The sequence below is a fragment of the Rhea pennata genome, chromosome 4 (genome assembly GCF_028389875.1).
Source record: "Rhea pennata isolate bPtePen1 chromosome 4, bPtePen1.pri, whole genome shotgun sequence".
NCBI classification, from domain to species: Eukaryota; Metazoa; Chordata; class Aves; order Rheiformes; family Rheidae; genus Rhea; species Rhea pennata.
In genome coordinates this window covers 6,811,905-6,835,610 of record NC_084666.1, presented here as the reverse complement: position 1 = coordinate 6,835,610, position 23,706 = coordinate 6,811,905, and the positions used below count along the sequence as shown (strand labels likewise).

The window sequence follows — 23,706 nt, the reverse complement described above, 5'->3', positions numbered from 1 at the left end:
TGGTACTGCACTACAGAGCAAACCAAAAATGATCTAGAAAGGCAAGGAGGCAGGGGCTAGGTGGCTAACTCAGCTAGGGCTTGCAGTGCTAACCTGTAACACAGGGATCAGGAAGTCTCTTTTCCCTAAGGGACTTCTAATGCCCGTCTTCCATGAGACAGTGAAGTGCCTTAAAGCCCCTTAACAAGAAAGTAATAATCCTGTTTTGAGGCAGGATTTCTCACTACACTTGTGATTGAGGCTGTTCAAATGCTAGAAAAAAGGCTTCACTGCTCTGCCAAGAAAGCCCAGGGGAGCATGACTGCATGGCTTGGCTTTTCCTACCTTCCCCAGGGAGCAGGGAACTCTGAACTCATCCCTCTCTTACTAGGAACCGTAAATCACTTCCAGCAGCACCGAGCAGTTTCGGGAAAAGCGAAGCCTCCCTGTTGCACGCTGTTCAGGCACTTGGAAGAAGTGAGTTTCAGCTCCCTCGGGGCACCGCAGAGAGCTGAAAGCAGGGCTCCCACATCCTGAGCGACTGCTCTAAACACCAGCCTCGTGGCACTTGGTGGTTTCCCCCCCACTTCACCCCTCAAACGTTACACTTACCTACAAAACACAACTCTGGATCTTCAGGGCAAGCAAGTGTCCAGGCTGTTCACTGCGCTACACAAGCTGCAAGGAAGAGCAAGCATTGAAGATGTACAACAATTTCCAGGACTCCTTTCCAGCTACATTAGTGGGTCACCATTGAGCAAGCTTGTGGACACAGATCTCATCCTCATGTACAGCGCAGGGGTCACCCACATGCTGAAGGAGGGTGCCAGATTCTGGCCAAGCTTCACATTTACCCTAAACTCTGCATTCAGCACTGACGCTTTCAAAAGGCGTGTTGAACATCAGCTTTCGCGACTGATGCTCACAAATTCCCCCACTCGACCCAATCCCCTTGAAGAGAAAGGCTTTACTTTGGCTTGACCTGCCTGTGGCCTGCCAGTCTGGTCACCATCATCTGACTTTGCATGAAGTGTCTCAGAGGTGTCACAAGCCCTGCACTTGTCAAACTCCTTAGCAGAAGTAGCAGGAGGCCTCTTGTCACTACTGCTCGTTACTGACCTGTACAAGCATAACAAGACGGGAATCAATGAGCTGGCAAAGGAATCTTTTCAGCTTCCTGGGTTCTAGTATTTTGCTTAACTTTCAAAATGAAAGCAGCACTAATTCCTATTTGTACCCATTTGTATTCCTTGTTTTATGATTTTTAAAGTCTACTGTCAGGAAATAAGCCTTTAACTACAATTAAGTTTGAATATAGCTCACTTTCCAACCATTGTGCAAAAATATAAGCTGACTCATCATTACCAATACAGTGAAAAGATCTGTTCTCCCTATCTTATAGATACACTGTCAGCTGTTAAATTACAAATCAGAATAGCTTTTCTGATAGTGACATATGCTTAAGCTTTAAGAAAACAGACAAGTCAAAACTGAGAAGGGAGGTTGGCTCATCCTGGCGCAGTCGGAGCAGAGTTTCCAAAAGGCTCTATTTAAAGCATGAGATAACCTGGTAGCATGACTGACTTTTTTAGCTGCCTACTGAATTCATCATTTCCTGCACAGATGATTCTGCAGGGAGCAAGAAACAGCTCTTTGGCTTAAAAGCACAACTGATGTGGTATCAGCCGAAGATAATAGACAATATCACATTAAGTCTGTTTTCTCTGAACGAGACTACGTAATACTTGCAGGCCCTTTAGGGAGCTGTTCTCATTTAGCTTCCCCTGCTAAAAAAGCCTGTTGGCTGGCTGCTGCCCCACCAATGCACAGCAGTATTTCTCACCATTGAAAGCAGCAAGCAAAGCTGACAGATTACTGTAGGGAGCACTAATCTTGTGATCTTCAGAGAAGCAAGCTGGTACCTAGAAAGAGACATCTTCAAGTTGCTCTGGTTATTCTGTCTTTTCAGTTGCAGCACAGAGTAACCTCACACGCAGACACTTCCAACACACATTACTTGTACTGATAAAGAAGGATCAGACTACCAATTCATGACTCCTCTGTAACTAGGACAGCTTCTTACCATGACACCCTCAAAGACACCTCTTCAGCTTCACTTAGAATACGAACACATGGATGAACCAGTTCTTTATGTCAAACTCTTTAGAGTCTGAAGAAATGCCACCATATCTCTACAAAGATGTGAAATAGGTGCAATCCACAACACACTGAATGATTCTTAAGGGTTCTTCTCAGCAGAATGGACTGTAATAGCATAGAGGGTAGCCTGCAATTAAATCTTTTGTTACCACATTTGTTCCTTCCTGATCTAGCCATTTGCAAAACTGTATCCAACTAACCCTTTCCTGGCTGTTTACAGAATTAAATGTTTGAGAAACATGTAGCAGGTGTTAAGATCAGATAAATACAGCAGGAAATCTTTTAGAAAGAAATTCACAGAACGAAAATGACAAACAGAGCTAATACATTTGTCGAGCTTCAACTCTATTTGGAGTGCATCTGAAACATAATTTGAAGGGGCTGAGGCAGACCGGAGTCTGTAAAGACACTCCACAGAGGCTCCTCCATAATCCCATGTCAACATCTCCCAGTGTCTGACCTCCTTTAGCACAGCTCCACTGAAAATAGCCAAGCCAGGACTCCTAAGTGAGTTCTGGCACTTCTCCACTAACGTAGAGGTACCACAGAGAAGAGTCAAGGGTTGAAATCACTCCAGAAATGTACCTATACGGTAGTGAGCAAACTCTGAAGAATTTCAACAATTTGTGTGCACCTTGTGCGTTTCATTCTGATCAAAAACAAATTTAACAGCAAAAAAGTCTGCCTGATTTCCAAGGAGTGGCTAACTATTTCTATAAGTATCCCAAAGTGCATAGCTTTTGGCTATGCCATTTTTAACAGCTTTCACAGTCAAGGTGATGGCTATTGACTGTGTGACAAAATTCCCTCTGTATTATGGCCACATAATAGGGCATTCATAAATTGTTCATGATGTCCTCTATTCAGTATCTTCTTTGATACAGACCATATAAACAAAAAGAGTTTAAAATCTTTTTTTTTAATCATTCTTACAGTCTTCTATGCATTGTTACAGCAGTTCCCTTTAAAGAATAAATCTTTATCAAATGTGAGGTTTCTCTTTATGTAGAAACCTGTTTCATACAAAGAAGTTGTCAGGGCAGAAACTGAAAGAGGCCTACAGAACTCATGAAAACCAAATATCTGAAATCAGAGTTAATAATAAAATCTACTAACTGTGTCACAGACACATTATTCTTAAATGGGATAAGCAGTGTAAGAAAACGCATCCTCTAAGGCTTAAAAAAACCCATGGCAGTATAAGTAAATACAGCAAAAGAGGAGGATATGCCCCAAGCACAGACACTTCAATACATCTGCAAGTCTGAGAGCTATTTCAAATACTGGAAATTTGTCATGAAACAAACGTACTAGTAATTAAATGGCAACTGGCACTACCATCCAGATGGGATTCCACCCAACAAAAATCAAACTGTACAAAGAGAGTCTACTTTGGCTTGTTCTGCTTAACAAGGGTGTTGCATAGGCTAGGTGAGACCCAAAGGATCTCCTCAGTTTCATTATTTTCTATGTAAAACAATAATCTCATTTTTACATTAATGAACAGGAAATAAATATTTCCTTGGGCCAAAGAATAGCTCCTAGGTGCAAACATCTTCATTAAACAGATTAGGATCATCAGTATCCAGGGAAACAAAAATACTGGCATGGCAAAGATGACCGGAGACAGCATATGCAATTATGTTGCAGGAGGAGCTGCAGGGCACGTATGTCTTATGATGAGCATTTTAATCCAAATCCTTAAGTTACAGTCAAAGCATTATGTAAGAGGTTGCTTGAGGTCAAACAAACCAGTTCCTCCTTTAACAACTTTTCCAACCACTAGACATGCAGAAGGAGATCTCAGTTCATCATAGGCACCTATAACAGAAATTAAAAAGAAAAAAAGAAAAAAAAAGAAAAAAGAAAAAAAAAAGGTATTAGGATGGTACCCAAAGGATACTCACAGGTCAGCGCTAAAAGTTGATTTTGTTTTACATACAAGAACTTACGTGGCTCAGCCCCCTGGATTTGGAAAGGTACTGCCCCCTACTGCTCAGATTGAATTTGTATTTCTGGAAGCAAAAGTCCAATACTTTTCCTGTCCCTCCCATACCAGCTATTATCTCTCCTTAATCTTTGGGGACAAGCAAAGGATCAGGCCACACATTCCCAAATTCTCTCCAGCAAGCACGGAAAGACAGTGTATTCTGAATTCTGAGAGAATACATATTTGGCCTTGCTGATTGATATTGCTGATCAGAGAAACTAAAAAAAAAATAAAAATAAAAAAAAACCTTTCTTCCCCCGCCTCACACACATCAGCAAGGCAGAATGAAAAAGATTCCCTTTTCATTGCAGCCTTCTTCCTGTGGAGCTTTTTTTCTTTGTTACAGTGAACCCTTTTGATGTGGATTTTAAATCCTTCTGGCTGGATAGGAAGAGGACTTTGCACTGGAGAGACATTCCATGAATTCCTTTGATTTTGTGGTTACTCGCTGTAGCAAAATAGTGTCACAGAAATTTGGAAGCTCTCCAGATGACATGTCTGGCTTGGAATATTTTGCTTTCACTGTTTTTACAAGCATTTGGGCTGCTTTTCATTCATCCCGAATACCACCGAGCTAGAATTTTGTCATTACGGCATGTTGGAAGATTGGAAATGAAAGTTAAAACTTTTGGTAAGTTTAGGTCATCTTTATTCTATTGAGAAAAATGCACTGAACTTTGTCTTACAGAGGATGGGGGGGAAGATGCACCACAGCACAGCGCGCGGCATGTGCTTGCTGCTCTGACCTCAGCTACAGCTGTACAAGTAAATAGCTGCTCCTAAATGCGTGTCAGTAGAAGGACAAAAAATAAAAAAGCCTCTTTGTTAGATCGCTACACAAAATGGTCACAACTGTGCTGTTTGCTCATGCGATAGTAACAAAGAGTCGCTCTTCGAGCAGACTGCCAAAGGGATTTCATTTCTGATGCAGACGTGCTGTCTGCTCACTAAATCCTCCTGGTCAGCGATCTGCTGGGTCACACCTGCTACTGATGGCATTTCCTGCTACTTTAGCTATGCTCAGTAGTCCGAACACTTCTTTTTTTTCCTTCTTACTGACCAGGGCCATAAGAGGGCATCTCTGCAGTCTCTCTTTAAACGTACAGTCAAGTTATCAGCTGCATTGGAGCGAATTAGATCCAGACTGCTGCAATACACTTTATGACTTTGATTTCCATCTTGAAGAAATCAAGAAATCCTTCCACTCATAATCACTATAGCTTTCCCACCAACTACCCGTGCCCTTCTATTAGTACTGAACTTCATATCTTTATTTGTAATATTAGCCATAAATAAAATTCACTTGGCAAAAAAATCTTATTTCTAAGTCAGTATGATCACATACTGACTGATAAAATAAATCCAGAGGCAGTAACTGGCAAGATACATCCTCTTCTATTCAGTGTCACCCCTAATTTATACTTTTCCATTTTTTCAGATGAACTGTAAGCCAACTGTAACTAATGCTACTCATTAAAATGCAAATTACCCACTCGGAAAAGGAGTAAAACAGCATTAAGAGAAAGGAATTCAATGACAAAAGTCACTCTGCCTGATATCTGTGCAAGGCAGTTTAAGACAGTTCAGCTGAAAAGATCTCATTGAGAGCTTTTCCCATTTGTATTAGGCAGCAAAGGCAGCACAGGAGCATCCAAAAAGGAGCATCCAACTGGCAAGTGGCAGAAACAAAGCATTTTGGCAAAATGGAGATGTAATTAGTATCAAAGCGTGACATCAAGCGTATCATCTAATGACAGACCTAAAAGATGCATTAGCTTTTTGGCTGGGACTCCTAAGTATACGTCTAGTGACGGTTCAAATACTCCGAAAGATCCATGCAGCCAGGTGGGGCTGGTAGATATGGTTTAAAACCTAAGAGATCTGTACCCTTTCCAGAGCAGCAGCTGCTGGAGGCCAGGAAGGATACTCCTGGGCATCTCAAATGGCACCAGAAACCTACTGTCAAACAAACGAATCTGACTCTGTGTTTGAGGAAAGAAAGCAAAGGCAGTAAAATGCTAAAAAGCAGAAGAAAAATACAACCGAAGTAACGACCAGAAAGACTGTTCTCAGAACAAATCCCAAAGTGCAAGCTTAGAGCAGAAGAGATGAAGAGGTACAAGATACAATAGAGACATGAAAACAAAGCAGAGACAACATTTTCAATGGTGCAGATAGAGACAGAAAAGATAGATTTAATAGTTCTTTATAAGGCTTTGTTATAGCAAATATTAACAATTTTAACGTTTGTTATAAAAAACACTATCTAATTCTTAAAAAAAAAGAATCACAGACCCCACACAAATTACATGTGGGAGCTGACTTCATTTAAGCTGACAGACTTTTATTAAAAACATCTGGGACATTCTCATAGGCAAGGGCTTAATTAAAATTTTAGCCTCTGGCATTTTTTCTAATGCAATTCTGTATTACTCAAACTAGTGGAAAGTTATGATGAAAACAAAGTGTATGCGAAATGCTGCAGCAATATAATTCAAACTAAACCATTTACCCATCATTGTTGCTTCCTTCAAGAATTTATAGCTGGTTTCAAATGTCATCTGTTGCAGAGGGGAAGAGTTGGATTGAATTCCAAAACGATTCAGTGGTTTATAAACTCCTTCAAAACACATGTAATCTGCCACTAGCGAAAGGTGCCGAGGGTCTACCACAATGCCTAAGAAAATGGTAAAGAGTGAACATCAGAGCTTATAAGGGCTAAGGTTTGAGGGGTTTTGTTTGGTTTTAAAACCAAACCCTAATGAACATGGAGAACATCTCTATTAATGTTCCTCTGACAGCTGCACTTCTGTTTGTGTAGCTGGCATAACTGCTCCCCTCAGATAACCAAGATGGGCAGACTTCACCATAATATAAAATGACATCTCTCCAGGGAAACTATAATGTCAACAATGCTGTAACAAGGCAAACGTTTCATTATACATAACATTAATACATTACTTATCTAGGCCAGGACACACTGCTAATAAAATCTGCACCATCATTGTTTACGCAGGATGGAATCACACATCCGTGTACTTGTCGCAGGACAGAGCTCTGTCTCCTCGCCTGGTAAACCATGCTTGCTCCACACTGGAATCACAAAGGTTCTGATATTTTCTGTGTATGATGTTATGCACCCACAGAAAACTCTCTTTAGGCTAACTAGAACTAGCACGTATTTTCAAGTAACATTCATGGAGTTTGTGTGATGGGGAATCATTACGAGCTCTGTCAGTGTTTACCCAGCAGTCCTGAACAATTTGAAGGTCAGATCACTTTGGGTAAACGTGTTTGATGTATCTGGTTGCTAAAATTCTCACTGCATTCATCTTCCCCCTTTTCAATAGTTTAATTCATAGCAAGATTTAGATCATCTAAGACTAATTCAACAATGCAACCTTAGCAGCCTAAGGCATCTTACCTAAACTAGTTGTCTGGATGCTCTAAAATAAAGAATCTCAGACAATGCAGTACAGCTATTTTAGGAAAGATATAAAGGCAGCCTAGATTCCTATCATTAGACAAGATTAATCCTGTTCTCATGGCCACTATGCAAGTCTTATATAGTTAGATTCTTCGAATGTTAAGAGCTGGACCTTCCGGCTCGCAAATTAATGTACCAGAATAAAAAAGATCTGTGAAGAGAGAAATAAATTCAGCTTTGTCTAGCAAATTTTGTACTGATTAAATGGAACCTAGAAATTAACTAATGAAGTCTTCACAGAAGACATTGTAATGATGAAAATTATGAACAACTGTAACCTAAGAATACACACACAAATGAAAAGATCCTGCAGAGACATAACTTTCTGAGCACAGAAAGGTTTCTGTGTTTTTCCCATCTTAATGACAATACCTAAAAAATTATAATCTTTTAAAATAGAAAAAAAATCCTACCATATACAGCAAATACATCTTTTATTTCCTTTATAATGACCCTCAGGGCAGACTCAACACCATAATTCTTAGCCATGGCATGAATATCATTGGAATAAAGTCTGTTCAGGTCCAAAATCTGAAAGCAAAAAACAGATGCAACTTAGAACAGCAGTTACTTCATTTTTCCAAATAACTAAGTAAGCTAAGATAGCTTTTCTACACCTTTCATTAGCTTAAACTACACCAACAATTGCAGAACGACTAGACAGCAGCTCAAAAATAACTGTGGATTTACGTTTAAGCTAGTGACTACAGGATTTTAAACATGAGGAAGAATTTTGGAATGAAAAATCAAAATTCAGCACAGAAAAATATGATCTGAAAAAAAAAAATCCTCAAGAAGGAGAGCATGTAAAAGTCTCCAAGCAATGAAATGTAATGCCATGCCCAGTCTCAGACATCCAGAATTTTCAGTAAAAGCAGTAGAGAAGATGTAGCACAAAAAAAAAAAAACCAAAAAAAAACCAAAAAAAAAAAAACAAAAAAACAACCTATTCATCTCCAACTGCTGCAATTCATTTAGATGGAAGAACTCCCTCAAGAAACATTTACAGAGACAGTTACAAGCGTGGTGTGGAATTATTTGTCATTAGATACTGGGCTGCCGCACAAAAACTCATTTGCTGTCTACCCTTGAGAAAAGACTCAGCTGAGCTCTGAACATATCCTGGGGGAAGGCAGAAGAGACTTTAAGAGCTGAAAAGGATACACATCACCTCTGCTAAATTTAAATGGTACCTGTTATCCATTATCCCTCCCTAGAACACAAAAAGATCATTCAAGTTCAAGTTTATAAATAGATGACATACATCAGAGTATCTGAACAGCTCTGCCAGGTTTATCCCTTCAGTATGTAAAACTAGTTCCTTCTCTCCTTTCTTATTGGTATTTTCATTCAACAGGCATCGCGTGATCCCCTTTATCTCATGAATGACTGTGTTTCGTGCAAGAGACACCAACAAAGAGGTGAGGTCAAAGTAAACCTTCATCAAAGGAAGCGTGAGAGACACCTAAAAGGAAAAAGAAAACCACAAAACAACAAAAAACAGTGCAATGTTATTCTATAAGGAAGCCTGAACATTCGGCTCAACAACGAGCCTAATTCTGAGGCAAGAAGTAGACACCTGGGATTATACTAGTGTTTATGTGCTTGGGCACATGCAAGTCTGACTAGAATAACAGCCAAACATGCTAATGTGAACACTGCATCCCAGGACTATTCATGCATACTGTACTCAAGATCCTTGGACCTGACTTGTTTTCTTTTCTGTTTTTTTTTTTTTTTTTTTTTTTTTTTTTTTTTTTTTTCCTTTCAGATCTTCAGTCTTTTTTCCTTCTATCCTGCAGAAGGACCATGCAAGCTTCTCAACAACTGCAGCTTGTTTGATCTTGCTGCATCTTCTCACTGTTACAAAGCAGTATTAGCTCAGGTCAAAGTAAAGGCCTAAGATTTTTCAGCCTGATCTAAACTGAAAAACTGAGGAGGTAGATGGCAGAGGTTGAGGTCAAAGGTTGTTGATAGGGGGCTTTTGAGACAACGGATGTGAGAGTGGAAGTGCGAGGAGGAGAGTGAGATAGAATTATCCAGTCAGATCTGAAACAAGCTTTATTTCTTAAGTAAAAAGGATTGTTAAGAAGGGGAGAATGAAATGTTTCTGGATCTATGAAATTCACATTCCTGTTAGATTTTTCAGCTGACACTATCACATTCGTTCCAGAATAAAATGAAATACTCCAGCTTTATTCTAAATTCCTCTATGAATAGATGTGCTTTCCCATATAAAGCAGGCTCTACTTCTGCCCATCACCTTCAGGACATAATCACAAACAGCCTCTTGCAACAGTCTCATTGTCATTTTTCTTTGTCAAGCAGCTACACAGTGATGCATCATATATTTAAAAGTTAAAACCCCATGAACTTGTCAGTTGTCAAAAAAAGTTTCAGCAGGGGTCTGGGAAGTCAGGGACTACTAAAAATTATGTCAACTAGTACGTTTGCTTTGAGGCCTGCACTGCCGTTTTTCCACATTAATATAGGAGTGTTGAGACAAAGCAGTAGAACTACACTGAAGAGATCTATTTCTTATGAGCTCTACGCAATCATTTTGCAAGCATACACAGTCGTTCACAGGCATTACCATCTTACCTCACACCAAAGTTCATTTTCTGTATCAAATGTGTAATCCTGTACTGATGGGTGGCTGCTCAGAACAGCATTTATTCGCAACTCCGCTGATTTAACTAATCGATTCCTCTCCTTTTTGGTCTGAGACATAAAGGAAAGATGTTGAGAATCATCACCATCTGCTCCATTCTGATCTCCTTCAGCACCTTGAGTCTTTCCTTCTTTCTCTGATTCAGCCTCTTCCTCTTCTGGATTCTCACCAGCATGTTCATCCCCATTCTCTTCTTCACTCTCATAATCAACCTATGGAGAAACAATATTATACTTATTATTTGAACCAGAACATACACAGGTACAAAGCACACCATTTGCTGCTTTACAACTCATCTTTCAAGGATATCAAGGAGTATCTCACCTATAACTCAATGAAAACACAATTCTGTTATAAAAGCAAAGATAAAAGAAATTCTGTTCACTTTCTATTTTTTATAATCTTGCCATTACTTCTCAATACAGTCAGGGATGATAAAGGTTTTTGTGACTGCAGCAGAATTTATTTTTTTCCCCTGACAAAATGCTCTTTCCATAATTCAACTCTGCTGATGGGGGTTTCTCAGAAGATTTCCAATTACTTCGCCCTCCTGCTAAAATTACAGCAACCCATCTTTAAACAATAATTACAAAGTAGTGAACATGAAACAAAATGAACAGCTACGGTGAGCAAACCATAGTAAAGTTTTAAATACAACTAATAGCATGAAATCAGCAAGAGGCAAAATTAAGGTGAACTGCAACACAGACAATTTGACTGCTAGATGTCTGTCCAACTGCTGAAGAACATGGCTTCAAAAAAGTCCAAAGAATCTCTTCCATCTCCAACTTGCATGGCTTTGTATTCCTCTTACAGGACTATAGGCAGAGTCCAGGCTCAAGCACGTCATCACTGCGATGTCTCAGCCCATATCTCCTGCTATACATTTCTCCCCCATTCAAATCCGAACAACACAAAGCAGAGATTTCCCTGTCCCTTTAGAATATATTTTGGCATTTTGTTTTGATGTAAGTCTTTCCTTTCCAGCTCAAATCACTGCAGTGGAAAGTGGAAAATAAAATGCAGTGCTGAGCACCTACGAAATCATTACCTCCTCTTCTTGTCTCTTCTTCCGCTTTGCTTCTGTAGCATCACCATCCCCTTCATCAGCTTCTGCATCAACAATCTTCTCTTCTTCATCTTCTGGAGCTTCACAACTATTCAATACCTAGAAAACCACAATAAGTGAGATCATCACTCCGACTATGCTGGGAAGCTTCAACTGCGTCAAAAGATACTATCCAAGCTTTCGGATTTTTCAATACCCTGTCCAACACTGTTCCATCTGTAAGGACAAATTAATTTATGTAAAAATGCTATTTTAAAGAAATAATAAAGCTATCACCAGTTTGAGTTCAACAGTAAACAACAGGAAATTCAACAAGATAAGCAAGCTACCTTTCTGGCTATTTGGCAGCCTTTATAGGGAAAGAGGTGACAGAAGAAACATACAGAAGCCTTTCAGTGAAAAAAAGGAGCTTCTCCAAAGGTTTTGGCAATGGCTGCTGCAATAGGACCTTGTTCTGGGAGCAAATGGAAGGTAACAAACTTTTATATCACTGAAGTTAAAAGCAAATAGGCATTTTTAGAATACAGTCCTGAAGTAAACTAGGATTTTATACGCAACACCTTGTGTTGTGTATTTTATGAGAATGCAAAGACAGTTGATATATAAAGAAAATACTTAGGAAGGAAATTAGTATCTGTGAAGAACTTCAGAAATAGAAATAGTTGTTTACATCAACATGTAAATCTGCCAAATATGGAAAAAAGGAGTATCTTTATTTCTAAAGGTCACAGTTCACATCACAACTTGATAAGATCGTCTGATTTCTGGTTCTCAAAAGAATGTAAAGGAAGTAAGGCATTTTTCAAGTCATGTTTTTCTGTACCTGATCTTGGTCACCATCTAAATCCTTCCGAGTTGCTTTCCTGGCACTGACTTCAGTAAAAGATGTCAGCTTTGCATTCTTCCTTTTAATTGCTTCCAGCAAGACTTTAAAGAATCTGAAAGAAAATGCAACCCAAAATGTCTACGCTCAGCAGTACTGCAGAAAATTTCAAGCTCTCAGAAAATGAATATATTTTGTTTAAGAAGCCAGTCAGCTTATAAGAGGACATATTATTTGGTGGATATAAAAGTATCTCTAGGCTAAGGCAGTAACTTTTTCCATGTCCCCTCCCCACTCCTTCAAGAATAAAAGTGTTGCTGTCATCTGTCTTAAAATACATTTGTAATAAATACTAAGCATCCAAGGATAAGGAGTATGATGTTGCTTATACTCTCCAAGTAGATCTATCCCAATGCAACTCTGCATTGTGGCCAACCTACAGAGCTAGAGTTTTATTCAAGAGCACAGGAAGACACTGTGCAGATGCTTTTGCAAACTTGTGCTTAGGAGGCTGCTGCTGAGCAAACATGAAAGCATCTGAAAGTGAACTGACCTTGTTTCCATGAAGTATAAGATGTCCCTGGGCTTCACACACTTCTCCTCTCGGTAATACTCATGGGGCAAGAAGTGGAATTTGATTTTGTAGAGGCGGTGTTTGTTCTGCTTGCTCTTCACACGCAGAGACTCCTCTATCTCAACTTTCTGCAAGACCTACAAAAGCAACAAGTAAGAACACAACCCCTTTGATGAAGGGATTCCATTTACTTCTTGCAGCTCCCAGCGCTTTCCATACAGGAGTGGAATTACACAAGGCTAGCTGGCAAATTTTTCTGCTGGCTTTGGTTCAGCTCCTGGAGAAGAAGGTTATATCTTAATGCAGCACTCTTTTTGGCTTAAGCTCTTCTCAACAATTAATTTAGACATTGCTGGGAGAACAGCTCCACCTCCTACCCCCCCTCCCTCAAAGGCCACACTTCCTAGCAGGTTAACAATTCCATCTTGACCCTTCTCTCTTGCTCATCGAACATGACAGGATTTCAGCACCAAGCTGAGACTTAACTCTACCCTTCTGCTTTCTAATCTGAAGGAGGAATAAGACAGAAGGAGGTAGTACATGCAGCAGACCACAGGAAACGCTGCGGTCATAGGAAGAGAGGGAGCACAGAATAAATCAGATTTCAGTGCCCCTGTCTCCAATGTGCTACAGGTTTTGTTTCTATTGAGCACAACCACAGAGTGGGTGGCACACAAAATGTTAAACAAAACAGCTCTCCACAATGCTAGTCACTTCCAGATTATCTTTTCCTTTAAAGAATTGGAGGGGTTTTGTCTAAGGCTGACAAAAATGAGCTTGAGGTAAAGACAAAGAGAACTGTGCCAGCAAACAGAAATCTTCTGTTCCATTACCCTATTACTACACCTGAACTGTGTGTTATGTTCCATAGAGAACTTGTAACCTGTGACACTGCTGTACATATTAATTTGAATCTAAGCCTCATGGTCAGTTCCTGCAATTCCTTTTAGTGCTCTACCCCTCCTAGCAGATTTCACACGTTCAGTAGGCAGGAGGTGGAAAGAAAGGACCTTTTCAACTCTTGAATTTTGCATCCATAGGTGTGCCTTCAAAAATGGAAATCACTAAAAAGCCAGACTAACTGATGAGCTTAAATAAGAAATATTTTGTTTCGCAGACTCTCAAACGATACACAGCAGCAGGCTCACCTCAGCCAAGCACACTCTGGTCAGCTGTTTCTTAAGCTGTTTCACCTTCTTGTGAGCTTTCTTGGTATTGAACACAGGAACACTCATCATCGGTGTTTTAATATTTGCACTGGCTACCATCAATATCTCCCGCAACCTTTAAATGAAGAATGATCCTTCAGGTTAAGTAATAAAAGCATTATGCAATCAAATAAACATCTAGCTCATTTAATAGGGCAGTATACAGCAGCATGCTCATTTAATAAGGTAGCATGCAGCAATTGCCAGGTGCAGCAAAGCCATATGCATCAAGAGCAGTGGTTACCACTGCACTACACTTTTTGACTTTTCGGGTTCATCAGGCATCTGGAGCGTAACAGTAGCCCTACTGCTCTCGTTACTCAGAACGAACTAATGACTGGCTGGTAAACATGCAACAGGAGAAGAGGCAATGGGCAGAAGCTGAAGCACAGGAAGTTCCGCCTGACTGTGAGGGGGAATTTCTTCCCTGTGAGAGCGACAGAGCACTGGACCAGGTTGCGCAGAGAGGTTGTGGAGTCTCCTTCTCTGGAGATCTTCAAGGCCTGCCTGGACGCAACCCTGTCTACCATGCTCTAGGTGACCCTGCTGAGCGGGGAGGTTGGACTAGATGATCTCCAGAGGTCCCTTCCAACCTTACTGATTCTGTTATTCTATGATTCTAAACAAGCATGCCAAATAGCAAAGTCATTGTCACCAAACAGAAAGCCAGGGAGAACCTGGCTGGTGTAAAAGAGGCCTCTTTCTGCCCAGGTGATGACAACCCTAAACCTGCAAGACTATTGTCTTTCAGGCTCCATTTTTTTGGCAAACTTCACTACAATTAACTAAGGTTTAAAGGTTACTAGGAGGAAGAAAGGACAGGCAGATAGCAAACCTACAAAGCAGCTTCATTTCTTTAGGCTTATTTGGTTTTGCTTTTTATTCAGTACAGTATAAGCAATTTTCTATGCACCAGGTAAGAATAAGTGGCCTTCACAGGTTATTTTCTGTCTAGAAAATAAATCAAAACAACCGAAAAATTGTAGAATATTAAGTATATCTGAATACGTACAATCTGTGATTGAATTGAAGCATCATTTGCCCTTAAGATTAAATGTGCAACAGCCAGTAAGATTAAGTGGTATTATGTAAGCACCAAAAATGTTAAAGAGATCATTGAGAACACAAGTTTCTCACCTTGGAATACCCAATGTGACATTCATTTCACCTCTGCCAGCAAAATGGAAAGTGTTCAAAGTCATCTGTGTGGAAGGTTCTCCAATACTCTGAGCTGCAAGGAGACCCACAGCTTCTCCTGGGTCACATAGGGATCGTTGCCACTTTAAGTACAATAAATCCTTTAATCTGAAGACAGAAAACAAGCAGAGGTTTAACTCAATGTAGTACAAAATAAAAGACTGGGTATATACTGAAACATTCCTTCAGTTTAACAAAGTTACATCTTTCAGCCAATTTCTCTTGGTAGTCTTTGGATGCAAACACTTTACAAACTACAGCACTGTTTAACTCAATCAGATCTGACAAATATATTTTGTTAACACAGAACTGGGATGTTAGACAAACCATACTCCATTTGCTGCTAATTCCTAGACTGTTAAAAGAGAATCTATTTACTCTCACTTGCTCATGTTAACTGCTTCCTAATTCCAAGGTGTGGCAAGAGTACATTTTAACATTTAACTGTGTTATTGTAAAATATTATTTTATATGTAGGGGAATACACTACAAAACTCCAGCTCTGCAGAGAAGAACCTGGGAGTCCTTGCAGACAAGAAGTTAACCACGAGCCAGCAACGTGCCCTTCTGGCCAAGAAGGCCAATGGTATCCTGGATTACATTAGGAGGCCACATCTGGAGTACCATGTCCAATTCTGGGCTCCCCAGTACAAGAGAAAGATGCAGCTACTGGAGAGAGTCCAGTGAAGGGCTACTAAAATGATTAAGGAACTGGAGCATCTCTCATAGATGGAAAGGCTGAGAGAGCTGGGAATGTTCAGCCTGGAGAACAGAAGGCTGAGAGGAGATCTTATCAATGTGTATACGTATCTGAATGGAAGGTGAAAAGAGGATGGGGCCAGACTCTTTACAGTGGTGCCCAGAGACAGGACAAGAGGCAACAGGCACAAACTGAAACACAAGAAGTTCTGTCTGAATGTAAGGAAAAAAATGTGAGGGTGACAGAGCACTGGACTAGGTTGCCCAGCGAGGTTCTGGAGATCTCTATCCTTGTAGATATTAAAAAGCCATCTGGACAGTTCCGGGCAAAGTGCTCTGTAGATGATTCTGCTTGAGCAGGGGAGCTGGACTGGATCTCTGGAGGTCCCTTCCAACCTCAACTGTTCTGTGATTCTGTGAATGGCAATCCATTGCTGTTATTCCACAAGCCATTTGTCAAAGCCCTTACTAGCATGGAAAATTCTGGTTTGGAGGGAACAGATAAGCACTGCCTCTCCATTGTGTGCCAGGCACATTTGGCTTTCATGAACCATTCTGAAACCTACTATTTTGTTTCAAGAAGATTACAAACTCAAGATTTGATACAGACTTTTCATCTTTAGCAATCTCAATCCAAAGAATAAAGGTTTTTTTCCCTTCAGTGCGAAGAAGTAAAACACAGACATTAGTACCTATCAGAAGAAAACGCTGGTCGCACATAACATCTTCTGTTCTCAGATTCCCATTTGTTGATGTAATCGTCAACTCCACTTTCAAATGTTTCTGAAACAGATGCAAAATAAGCATCTGGACGCCAGACAGCAAGGCTTGGGTCAGGACACTTATTTGTCTTCTTTTGATATTTTCGTCGTTTCTTCTCATCTAAATCATGCCACATCTTCAATAACTGAAAAATAAGAAGATTTTTAAGCAGGTTAGTTTACCCACGAAACTGAAACAAAATAAACACTATTTCCACCAGTAATTAAGCAGCAGAGAAGGAGGAAAAGACCACCACTTGCTCAATGCTTAAATGCATATGTAGCACATAGCAAAAAGGGTTACAAATATAGCTTTCTCCGTTTTCTGTTACTTATATGTAGCACTTTTGATCCCACAAGATTTCAAGGTATCTTACAAGCTTGAAATAGAGTATCTATCCACAGTAATCACTTTAGACACCAGTGAAATATAGTCTTCTAAGAATTATTTTAGATTGGGAGTGACATCTCTTAACACACTTACATGGTTATTTCTAGCTGGCTAGCACCTCACTTGTCTAAGACTGGCATGAGAAAGGAGCTTTTCTTATTTACAAAAGTTCATATTCAAGTCCAATAATCCAGTAGAAATCTTCAGTTTAGTCTGCACCTTCTGCATGCTAATTGGTCTTATTTCTCTTCTTCATTTTGTTAATCTTTCAAGTAACATTTCAAATACAACATTGAAATGAAAATTGAAAAATTGAAATTGAAAAATTGAAAACTGAAATTGAAAAAAATCAATTCAGAAAATGATTTCAATGCATCTTTACACAAACTTTGCTGTTATGAGCCATGAATTTGGCTTGTGACAAGGAAGGCTGTCCACTGAGCTATATAATATATTGCGATAGAGATTGAGCTATATAATATATTGAGATAGCGATACAGCTATATCTACCTATCTATCAAGAGAGAGGAAGAGAGAACGAATGCATGAATGAATGAAGGCAAGAATTATGTGGCCAAATTGTTCCCAAGGTTATCCAAAGTCCTCTTTGCCTCTAGTCACACAAATTCAGCATAGCTGTATAAATCTGATCAGTAACAAGGAACAGTATTTGCAGACAAGCTACCAGAGTTAAATCTGTCAACACCTTCAACTTGGAGTTTCATGCAAACTGTTCACATTCTAATAGGGCAAATTCCCTCTTGTGAAAGCCAGGCTGCGCAGCTCTACCTGTCTGCATTCTGTGCCTGCACATTTGTTCCTCAATTGCAGCCAAAACATATAGATTAGTGTGCTGATGTACAAGAGGTTTAAATAAATGTACTTCTTGAAACACTAGACAAAGCTGGCTCAGGCCTCCGACTTTTTCATTTCAACAGGTTCTCATCTCACTGGTGGATGTCTCTCCACCTGAAGAGATCTAGTCTGTGTATACCCTAATGAACCCACAGGATGTTTTGTAAAACCAGTTTCACCTCAGAGTTTGTGATCTTTGCCCTGTCACTAGAGCTCACGGACTTTAAGAAACAATACTTTCTTAATTATCCACAGAGCTGACATACAGCTTTTGAAAGAATAACTTAAATAGTCCTTGAAACACTTCAGCATGAAAAAAAATTAAATTATTTAATTCTGTGTTTTTTAAAACAGGCTAGGTCAGTTCAACTGCTTTTGCTTTACCTGTAAAGTAGCAGGATCTCTTCCATTTCTGCTCTCTCCTCCAGGAATCTGTGCTTTTACACTTGCCATTTTCTTCTGGGAATACATCAGAAAACCTCCTTCTCTTTGCACAGAGCTTTGGTGCCTGGCTCGCCACTTTTTGATGGCTTTGAACTGCTGGTTAGCTTGGTGAGACTCCATCTTTGCTAAAGCTTCATCCAGATGGTTTGTTTTTTGGATTACCTAGGTAAAAAATCTGTTTATGATCATTCTCTCTACACTCACTATTACTAAAAAGGCAAAGCACACTGAAAAGGACATCTGCTGCCACTAAAGGTTTCTGCGGCTTCAACAGAATTTTCAAAATTGGTTTTCAACCCAGTCGAGGCTAAAGCTCTTTTATCTTTATGTGACTAGCATCACTTTTTAATAATTAGTCATTGAAGCAATACTTCAGGTAAAAGGAAATTATCAAACTTGAGAGGCAGAATGGTAAAATCATCTATATGGATATGAATCCAACCGCAGAAGTTAGAACAGGAGAAAGAATAGGGAGAATACGTGGTGCTCTACTGAATATCAGACTGTTTAATCATTCCACAGACTTAAAATACACGTCCATACTTTGAACACCCTGGCAAATAAAAATGTAGAATTGTCAGAGCAAACAACTATGCCACCAGACCATTAACAGATATGTCATACGTATTTAAGTGCATAAAGTCTTTCCCTTCATCCCACATAAATGCTTAAGATTTAGGTGTTTTACCTCATAGTTTTCTGCAATGAAAGGAAACTGCTCAGGTTGTAAGAACTGAGTTTTAGGGATATCAAGCCCATCTTCTCCATATAAAAACTGCACCACACTGCCATCACTGTCACGTACAGTCAGATCATACTGAACCACCAGCCCTTCCAAATGTTTTATGATACACCTGCCGCAAGAGGGGAAAAAATGTTATTAACAGGCCACAAAGTAACAAGGATGATACAACTCTAACATAAGATATTATTGAAAACAGTATATGTCATTTTATCCCTGCTCTCTCTCTCTTAAGTGGCTATCTGAAAGAAGGAGGTATTTTTCCTTAAGAACTGTCCACCACCTTGCAAAACAATGAAAAATTCCACCTTCTTCTGTATGTCAGAGGTGTTACCCAAATAAAGATGAGAGCCACACAGTATGGCCTAGAAAAGCTAGAGTTGCTTGAAATGTATGTATATTTACTTGTACCAATAAAAACAAGTCACCAAAAGAAGCTGTGAGCCAGAGAGAAGTTAAAAATGATAAAGGTCACCTTGATCCAGTCCTCTAGGAAGTCAGTCTTAGAATAAACACTTGAGAAAGCAAACACTATTTTTTTTTTTAAAGAAAGCAAGTACACTGTGAAGTTAATCTAAGGAATACGTGTGCGTATTACAGTTTGCAGAATTTTAGAAAAAGTACCTTTTAAAGTACCAAACTCTAGAATAAGCCTCTTACCTTTGAAGGTATCCAGACCTGCTGGTTTTGACAGCTGTATCCACAAGACCTTCCCTGCCAGCCATGCAGTGAAAGAAGAATTCCTAAATACAAGCATAATCTCATTAGCCTTTCTGCTGGGAAGTAAACTGAGATCAGTAATTTATGCTCTTTTCAAAGATTACATTAAAAATAGGGTAAACACAGCTGATTTATCTATAATTATAAACCCTATATTGTAGTACTAAGATCTAATTAAATTTCAGTATGAGCAAAAGCAGTATTAAACTTACAGAAGGTTTGATCCCAGTGAGAAACCTGCCAGTTACAAATCCTCCTGAGCTAGGTGAAAAATCATATGGCTGGAAACATGGTAGTGATTTGCCAGATGCCATCAGTGGAGGCCTTCGACCTTCCAGCTCAATTTGGCCCAGCAAACAAGAAATCTGTACGTGGACAGGAAGTATACAGGCAAAGAAAAAGGAAACCATCACTTTTCCACGTAACTGTTTGCTCATATTAAGTGCAACAATTTTTCTATGAAAAATGTTAAAAACCCCTAAATATTAATTGAAGAAATGCTTGCTACTGATGGGCAATAGAAGCATGTAAATCGCATCTGATTTTTTTAAGTTATTCCAGTCACTTAACCCATCCCTCAACACTTCCGTTCTCATTCTGTATGTTTATTTTAACACAAAAAGATACAACACTAAAATAATGCAAATGCTGAAGTCCCTACCTTGCCCTCACTACCTCTTAGCAGTGCACTGAAAAAAAGAATACAGATCTCTTGAGCTTTGGTCATTCTCTCTCACCTTCTTCCCAGAGTGAGAATATATGCACAGAACTTTAGAGAGCATTTTATATATAGGGTCTGTTGCTTGGTATCCATGTTGTAGAAGGCAAAACAAACGAGCATCCCTTCCTTTTCCACCAGAAGCAACATAGGTTTTAATTGTCCCTTATTTAATGGTGGAAGAAGGGAACAGAAGCATCAGCCTCCAACAATGCCCACAAAAGCTCTTTCTTCTGCAACAGGATTATTTTTATAAACTTTGGCATATTCCTTCTACTAACAAGAAGGTCTTCTATTTCTATAAATCTTTATGTACTAAGAACAGATGCAAAAATAGAAGGTTATAGTAAACACTGACTTTCCTCCATCACTTGCTGAGATCTTTATTACATTCTAAAAATTTTCCACATCAAAGGCACTGCCATTCCCACAGCCCAAATTAAAAATCTTGCTTTGCTATTAGATACTCACGCATTTCCCCAAAGAGCTTCAAAACAATTTGCATTCTATAACAAATCAACTCAACACACACAGCTGCCAAGTATTATAACTGTCATATTACCTGCATTGTATTTACAGTAGATCCTTTGGCTCCTGACTGTACCATCAACTGCAAATTGTTCTCTGGAAAGCTCCTATGGAGACCAAGAGGCATACAAACCTAAAGGTTTGGGGTGAGGGGAATCATAATTAATAAACCATGACTAATAAATCAATGAACAGCAATTCCTGTTGAAAACTGAAAAAGTAAAACCAAGACTTATCACAAGCATTTCTATTTATAACTAAAGAACAACAACAGAATTGGAAACAATAAATTTATGATAGGCTCAGATGACAACCTAAAAATTAGAGTGCCTTGAACACTAAAGAGTGCCTTGAACACTGAGTCATCTTCTCATTCAGGGAGGCCAAGGTTAAGGTACACTGGCAACTCAGTAAGTGAAGCCTCATGCTGGGAACGGATGGAAAGCTTCAGCCTTCAGAACAGTCAGGCACCCCTCATCAACATTAAATTAACCTAATAAGAAAGTCTCCAAACAAGATTAGTATATACAGATGCCTCAATGCCAACCTTGTTAACTTCATTGTTGTAACTGTTTACTTCCTCCTTGAATTTCAGATCAACCATGTTAAAATCTCTCTGGTCTTTGCAGAGATGGGCATCCTGCCATTTCCCTTGGACCTCATCACATGATGCTGTTTCTGGCAAATTAAGAGCAGCTCTAACAGCCTGAAAGTAAAAAGATATTTTAGGTGCCAAGTAGACACGATTACACAAAGCAGGATTTGCAAGTTTTTAAATTACGGGGATAAAACCTTTTCTGCAAGACAGACTTACATCAATACCACAATGAGTTGACTTTTCAATAATTTTTTGTCTTTTGTGGTCTGCTTCAGGTTTAACCAACATATCTTCAATCCCTGTCAAAGACAAGAGGGAGATCCTATCATGACCTAAACTCCAAAAAGAATAAAGAAAGGATACCACTTTTGTTGCCAAGGAAGTTTGAGAGCAAGGAGCCAGAAAGGAAAGACAATCACTAAATGTAGTAATTGCCAAGATCAGGTTAACTCTAGTTTGACAAGAAAAAAATTAAAAGCTCTGGGAGTCTTTTGAGGGAGAAGGCCTAGACTGTCAACAAAATATGCAGAATAAACTAAGCTAAGTAATAAGAGTGTAAAATCAACTCCCTAAGTTAAGAAGCCTTAACATCAGCAATACTTACAAAACCCTAATCAGTGAACTTGCACATGTACAAGTATGTTATAGACCAGCCACAAACTCTTTGGTTTCCTCTTTCTTCTACTTTAAAGTTCCTTTTAGGTGAGTTTTAGAGCATCAATTAGTCATTTACTAGATTTTTTAAAAGGTAACCTCAAAATGCAGACCCTTGTGATGACAGGACCATGACAACAGTGATTTAGAACATATCAAAGGTAGGATTCCTACCTTGCTGTAGGCTAACCAGATCTTTCAACATCCTGCAGGGCTGTACCCCAGTGTACCTCTAGTAATAATGTAAAGTATTTCTATGAGTAGGACTTGTAAAAATGAAGCCAATGGTTTCTCATTCAAGTGCTATCTTGCAGATACCTACATTGTTTTTAAAGTCATGAAACAGGTGTCAATTAAAGTTCCTCAGCATGGCCTCCCACAGTATCCCAGCAGCCAAACTGAGGCTATATGGACTGGGTAAGTGGAGTGTTGAAAATTGACTGGATGACCACATTAAAGGCATGTGATCAGCTAGACCAAGTCCAGCTGGTAAGGATTACTCGTGGCATCCCTCAGAGATCATTGCTGAACACAAAGAGTTCAAAGGCAAAGGCAATGTCCTGAATCTGGGATGAAAAAAAATATTTAGCAGTACAGGATAGGGGCCAATACTTCTCTTAAGGCTGAACAAACCCAGCTCTTTCAGTCTCTTCTTGTCCTCTGTGTGCTCCAGCCCCTTAACCATCTTGGTGACTTTTACTGAACTGCAGCTTTGCAGAATAAAGACCCCTGGTAATGTGAACATGAGTCAGCAGTGTGCCTTTGGAGCTAAAGCCAAGCACATCCTGGGCTGTATTAACACAAATGCAGTCAACACTTAGATTCATAGAATCACAGACACTGATGTGACACTGCATCTAGATACTGTGTCCTGTTTGAGCTGCCCATTATCAAAAAAATTCCCCCAAGCTCCCCAAAACACAACCCCCCCCCTCCCAAACACAGAATACCCACACCATTCTGCAGGGAGTCCAGCAAAAGTCACCAAGATGGTGACATCCCCTCTGGCCTAAATTTGTCTAAGACTCTAAGCATACAGAAGCTCTAGGCGTACAAGTAGGACATTTAAACACATGTGAAACTCACTAGTGAAGAGTGCAGAGGCCAAGAGTGTTGCCATCTCCCTCTACTTCGCTTTCTGTCCAGGCCCTGCTCTGCTGCTCCCATTACAACTTTTTGACTCTTCTACCTAGTCTCCTTTTCTCGACCCTTCTTCACTTCATCCCACAGTCTCATTTTGATCAATCCTGAATCTTCTCATCTTCATCCAATCCCAGACTCCTGCTCCAGTCCCACTTTTCTCTTCCCGATGTTTTAACCATCTTGCGGTCGCTAGTAATGTTCATTACTTTTGCCTAACCAGTTCTTGCACCACCTCTCAAGATTTATTTTGTGTCTTACAGTCAATCACCTTCCTCACTTCTATTTTCCCTTGGTT

General features: G+C 39.6%; 1 protein-coding gene across 1 annotated transcript in view; it reads right to left on the bottom strand.

Annotated features, from left to right (window-relative positions):
- Window positions 1-3,039: 3,039 nt before the first annotated feature.
- POLR1A (RNA polymerase I subunit A) overlaps window positions 3,040-23,706 on the bottom strand; it is a 37,860-nt gene continuing 17,193 nt past the window's right edge. Inside the window, exons 17-34 of the mRNA XM_062575172.1 lie at window positions 21,831-21,913; window positions 21,564-21,722; window positions 21,051-21,149; window positions 19,983-20,135; window positions 19,711-19,793; window positions 18,997-19,162; window positions 18,249-18,470; window positions 16,550-16,764; window positions 15,099-15,266; window positions 13,902-14,037; window positions 12,733-12,890; window positions 12,180-12,294; window positions 11,339-11,455; window positions 10,218-10,499; window positions 8,881-9,081; window positions 8,030-8,147; window positions 6,642-6,806; window positions 3,040-3,960 (exon numbers count right to left, since the gene is read on the bottom strand). Coding sequence (XP_062431156.1) covers window positions 3,860-3,960; window positions 6,642-6,806; window positions 8,030-8,147; window positions 8,881-9,081; window positions 10,218-10,499; window positions 11,339-11,455; window positions 12,180-12,294; window positions 12,733-12,890; window positions 13,902-14,037; window positions 15,099-15,266; window positions 16,550-16,764; window positions 18,249-18,470; window positions 18,997-19,162; window positions 19,711-19,793; window positions 19,983-20,135; window positions 21,051-21,149; window positions 21,564-21,722; window positions 21,831-21,913 — 2,741 coding nt within the window. The 3' untranslated portion in view covers window positions 3,040-3,859. The remainder of the gene's footprint in view (window positions 3,961-6,641; window positions 6,807-8,029; window positions 8,148-8,880; window positions 9,082-10,217; window positions 10,500-11,338; window positions 11,456-12,179; window positions 12,295-12,732; window positions 12,891-13,901; window positions 14,038-15,098; window positions 15,267-16,549; window positions 16,765-18,248; window positions 18,471-18,996; window positions 19,163-19,710; window positions 19,794-19,982; window positions 20,136-21,050; window positions 21,150-21,563; window positions 21,723-21,830; window positions 21,914-23,706) is intronic.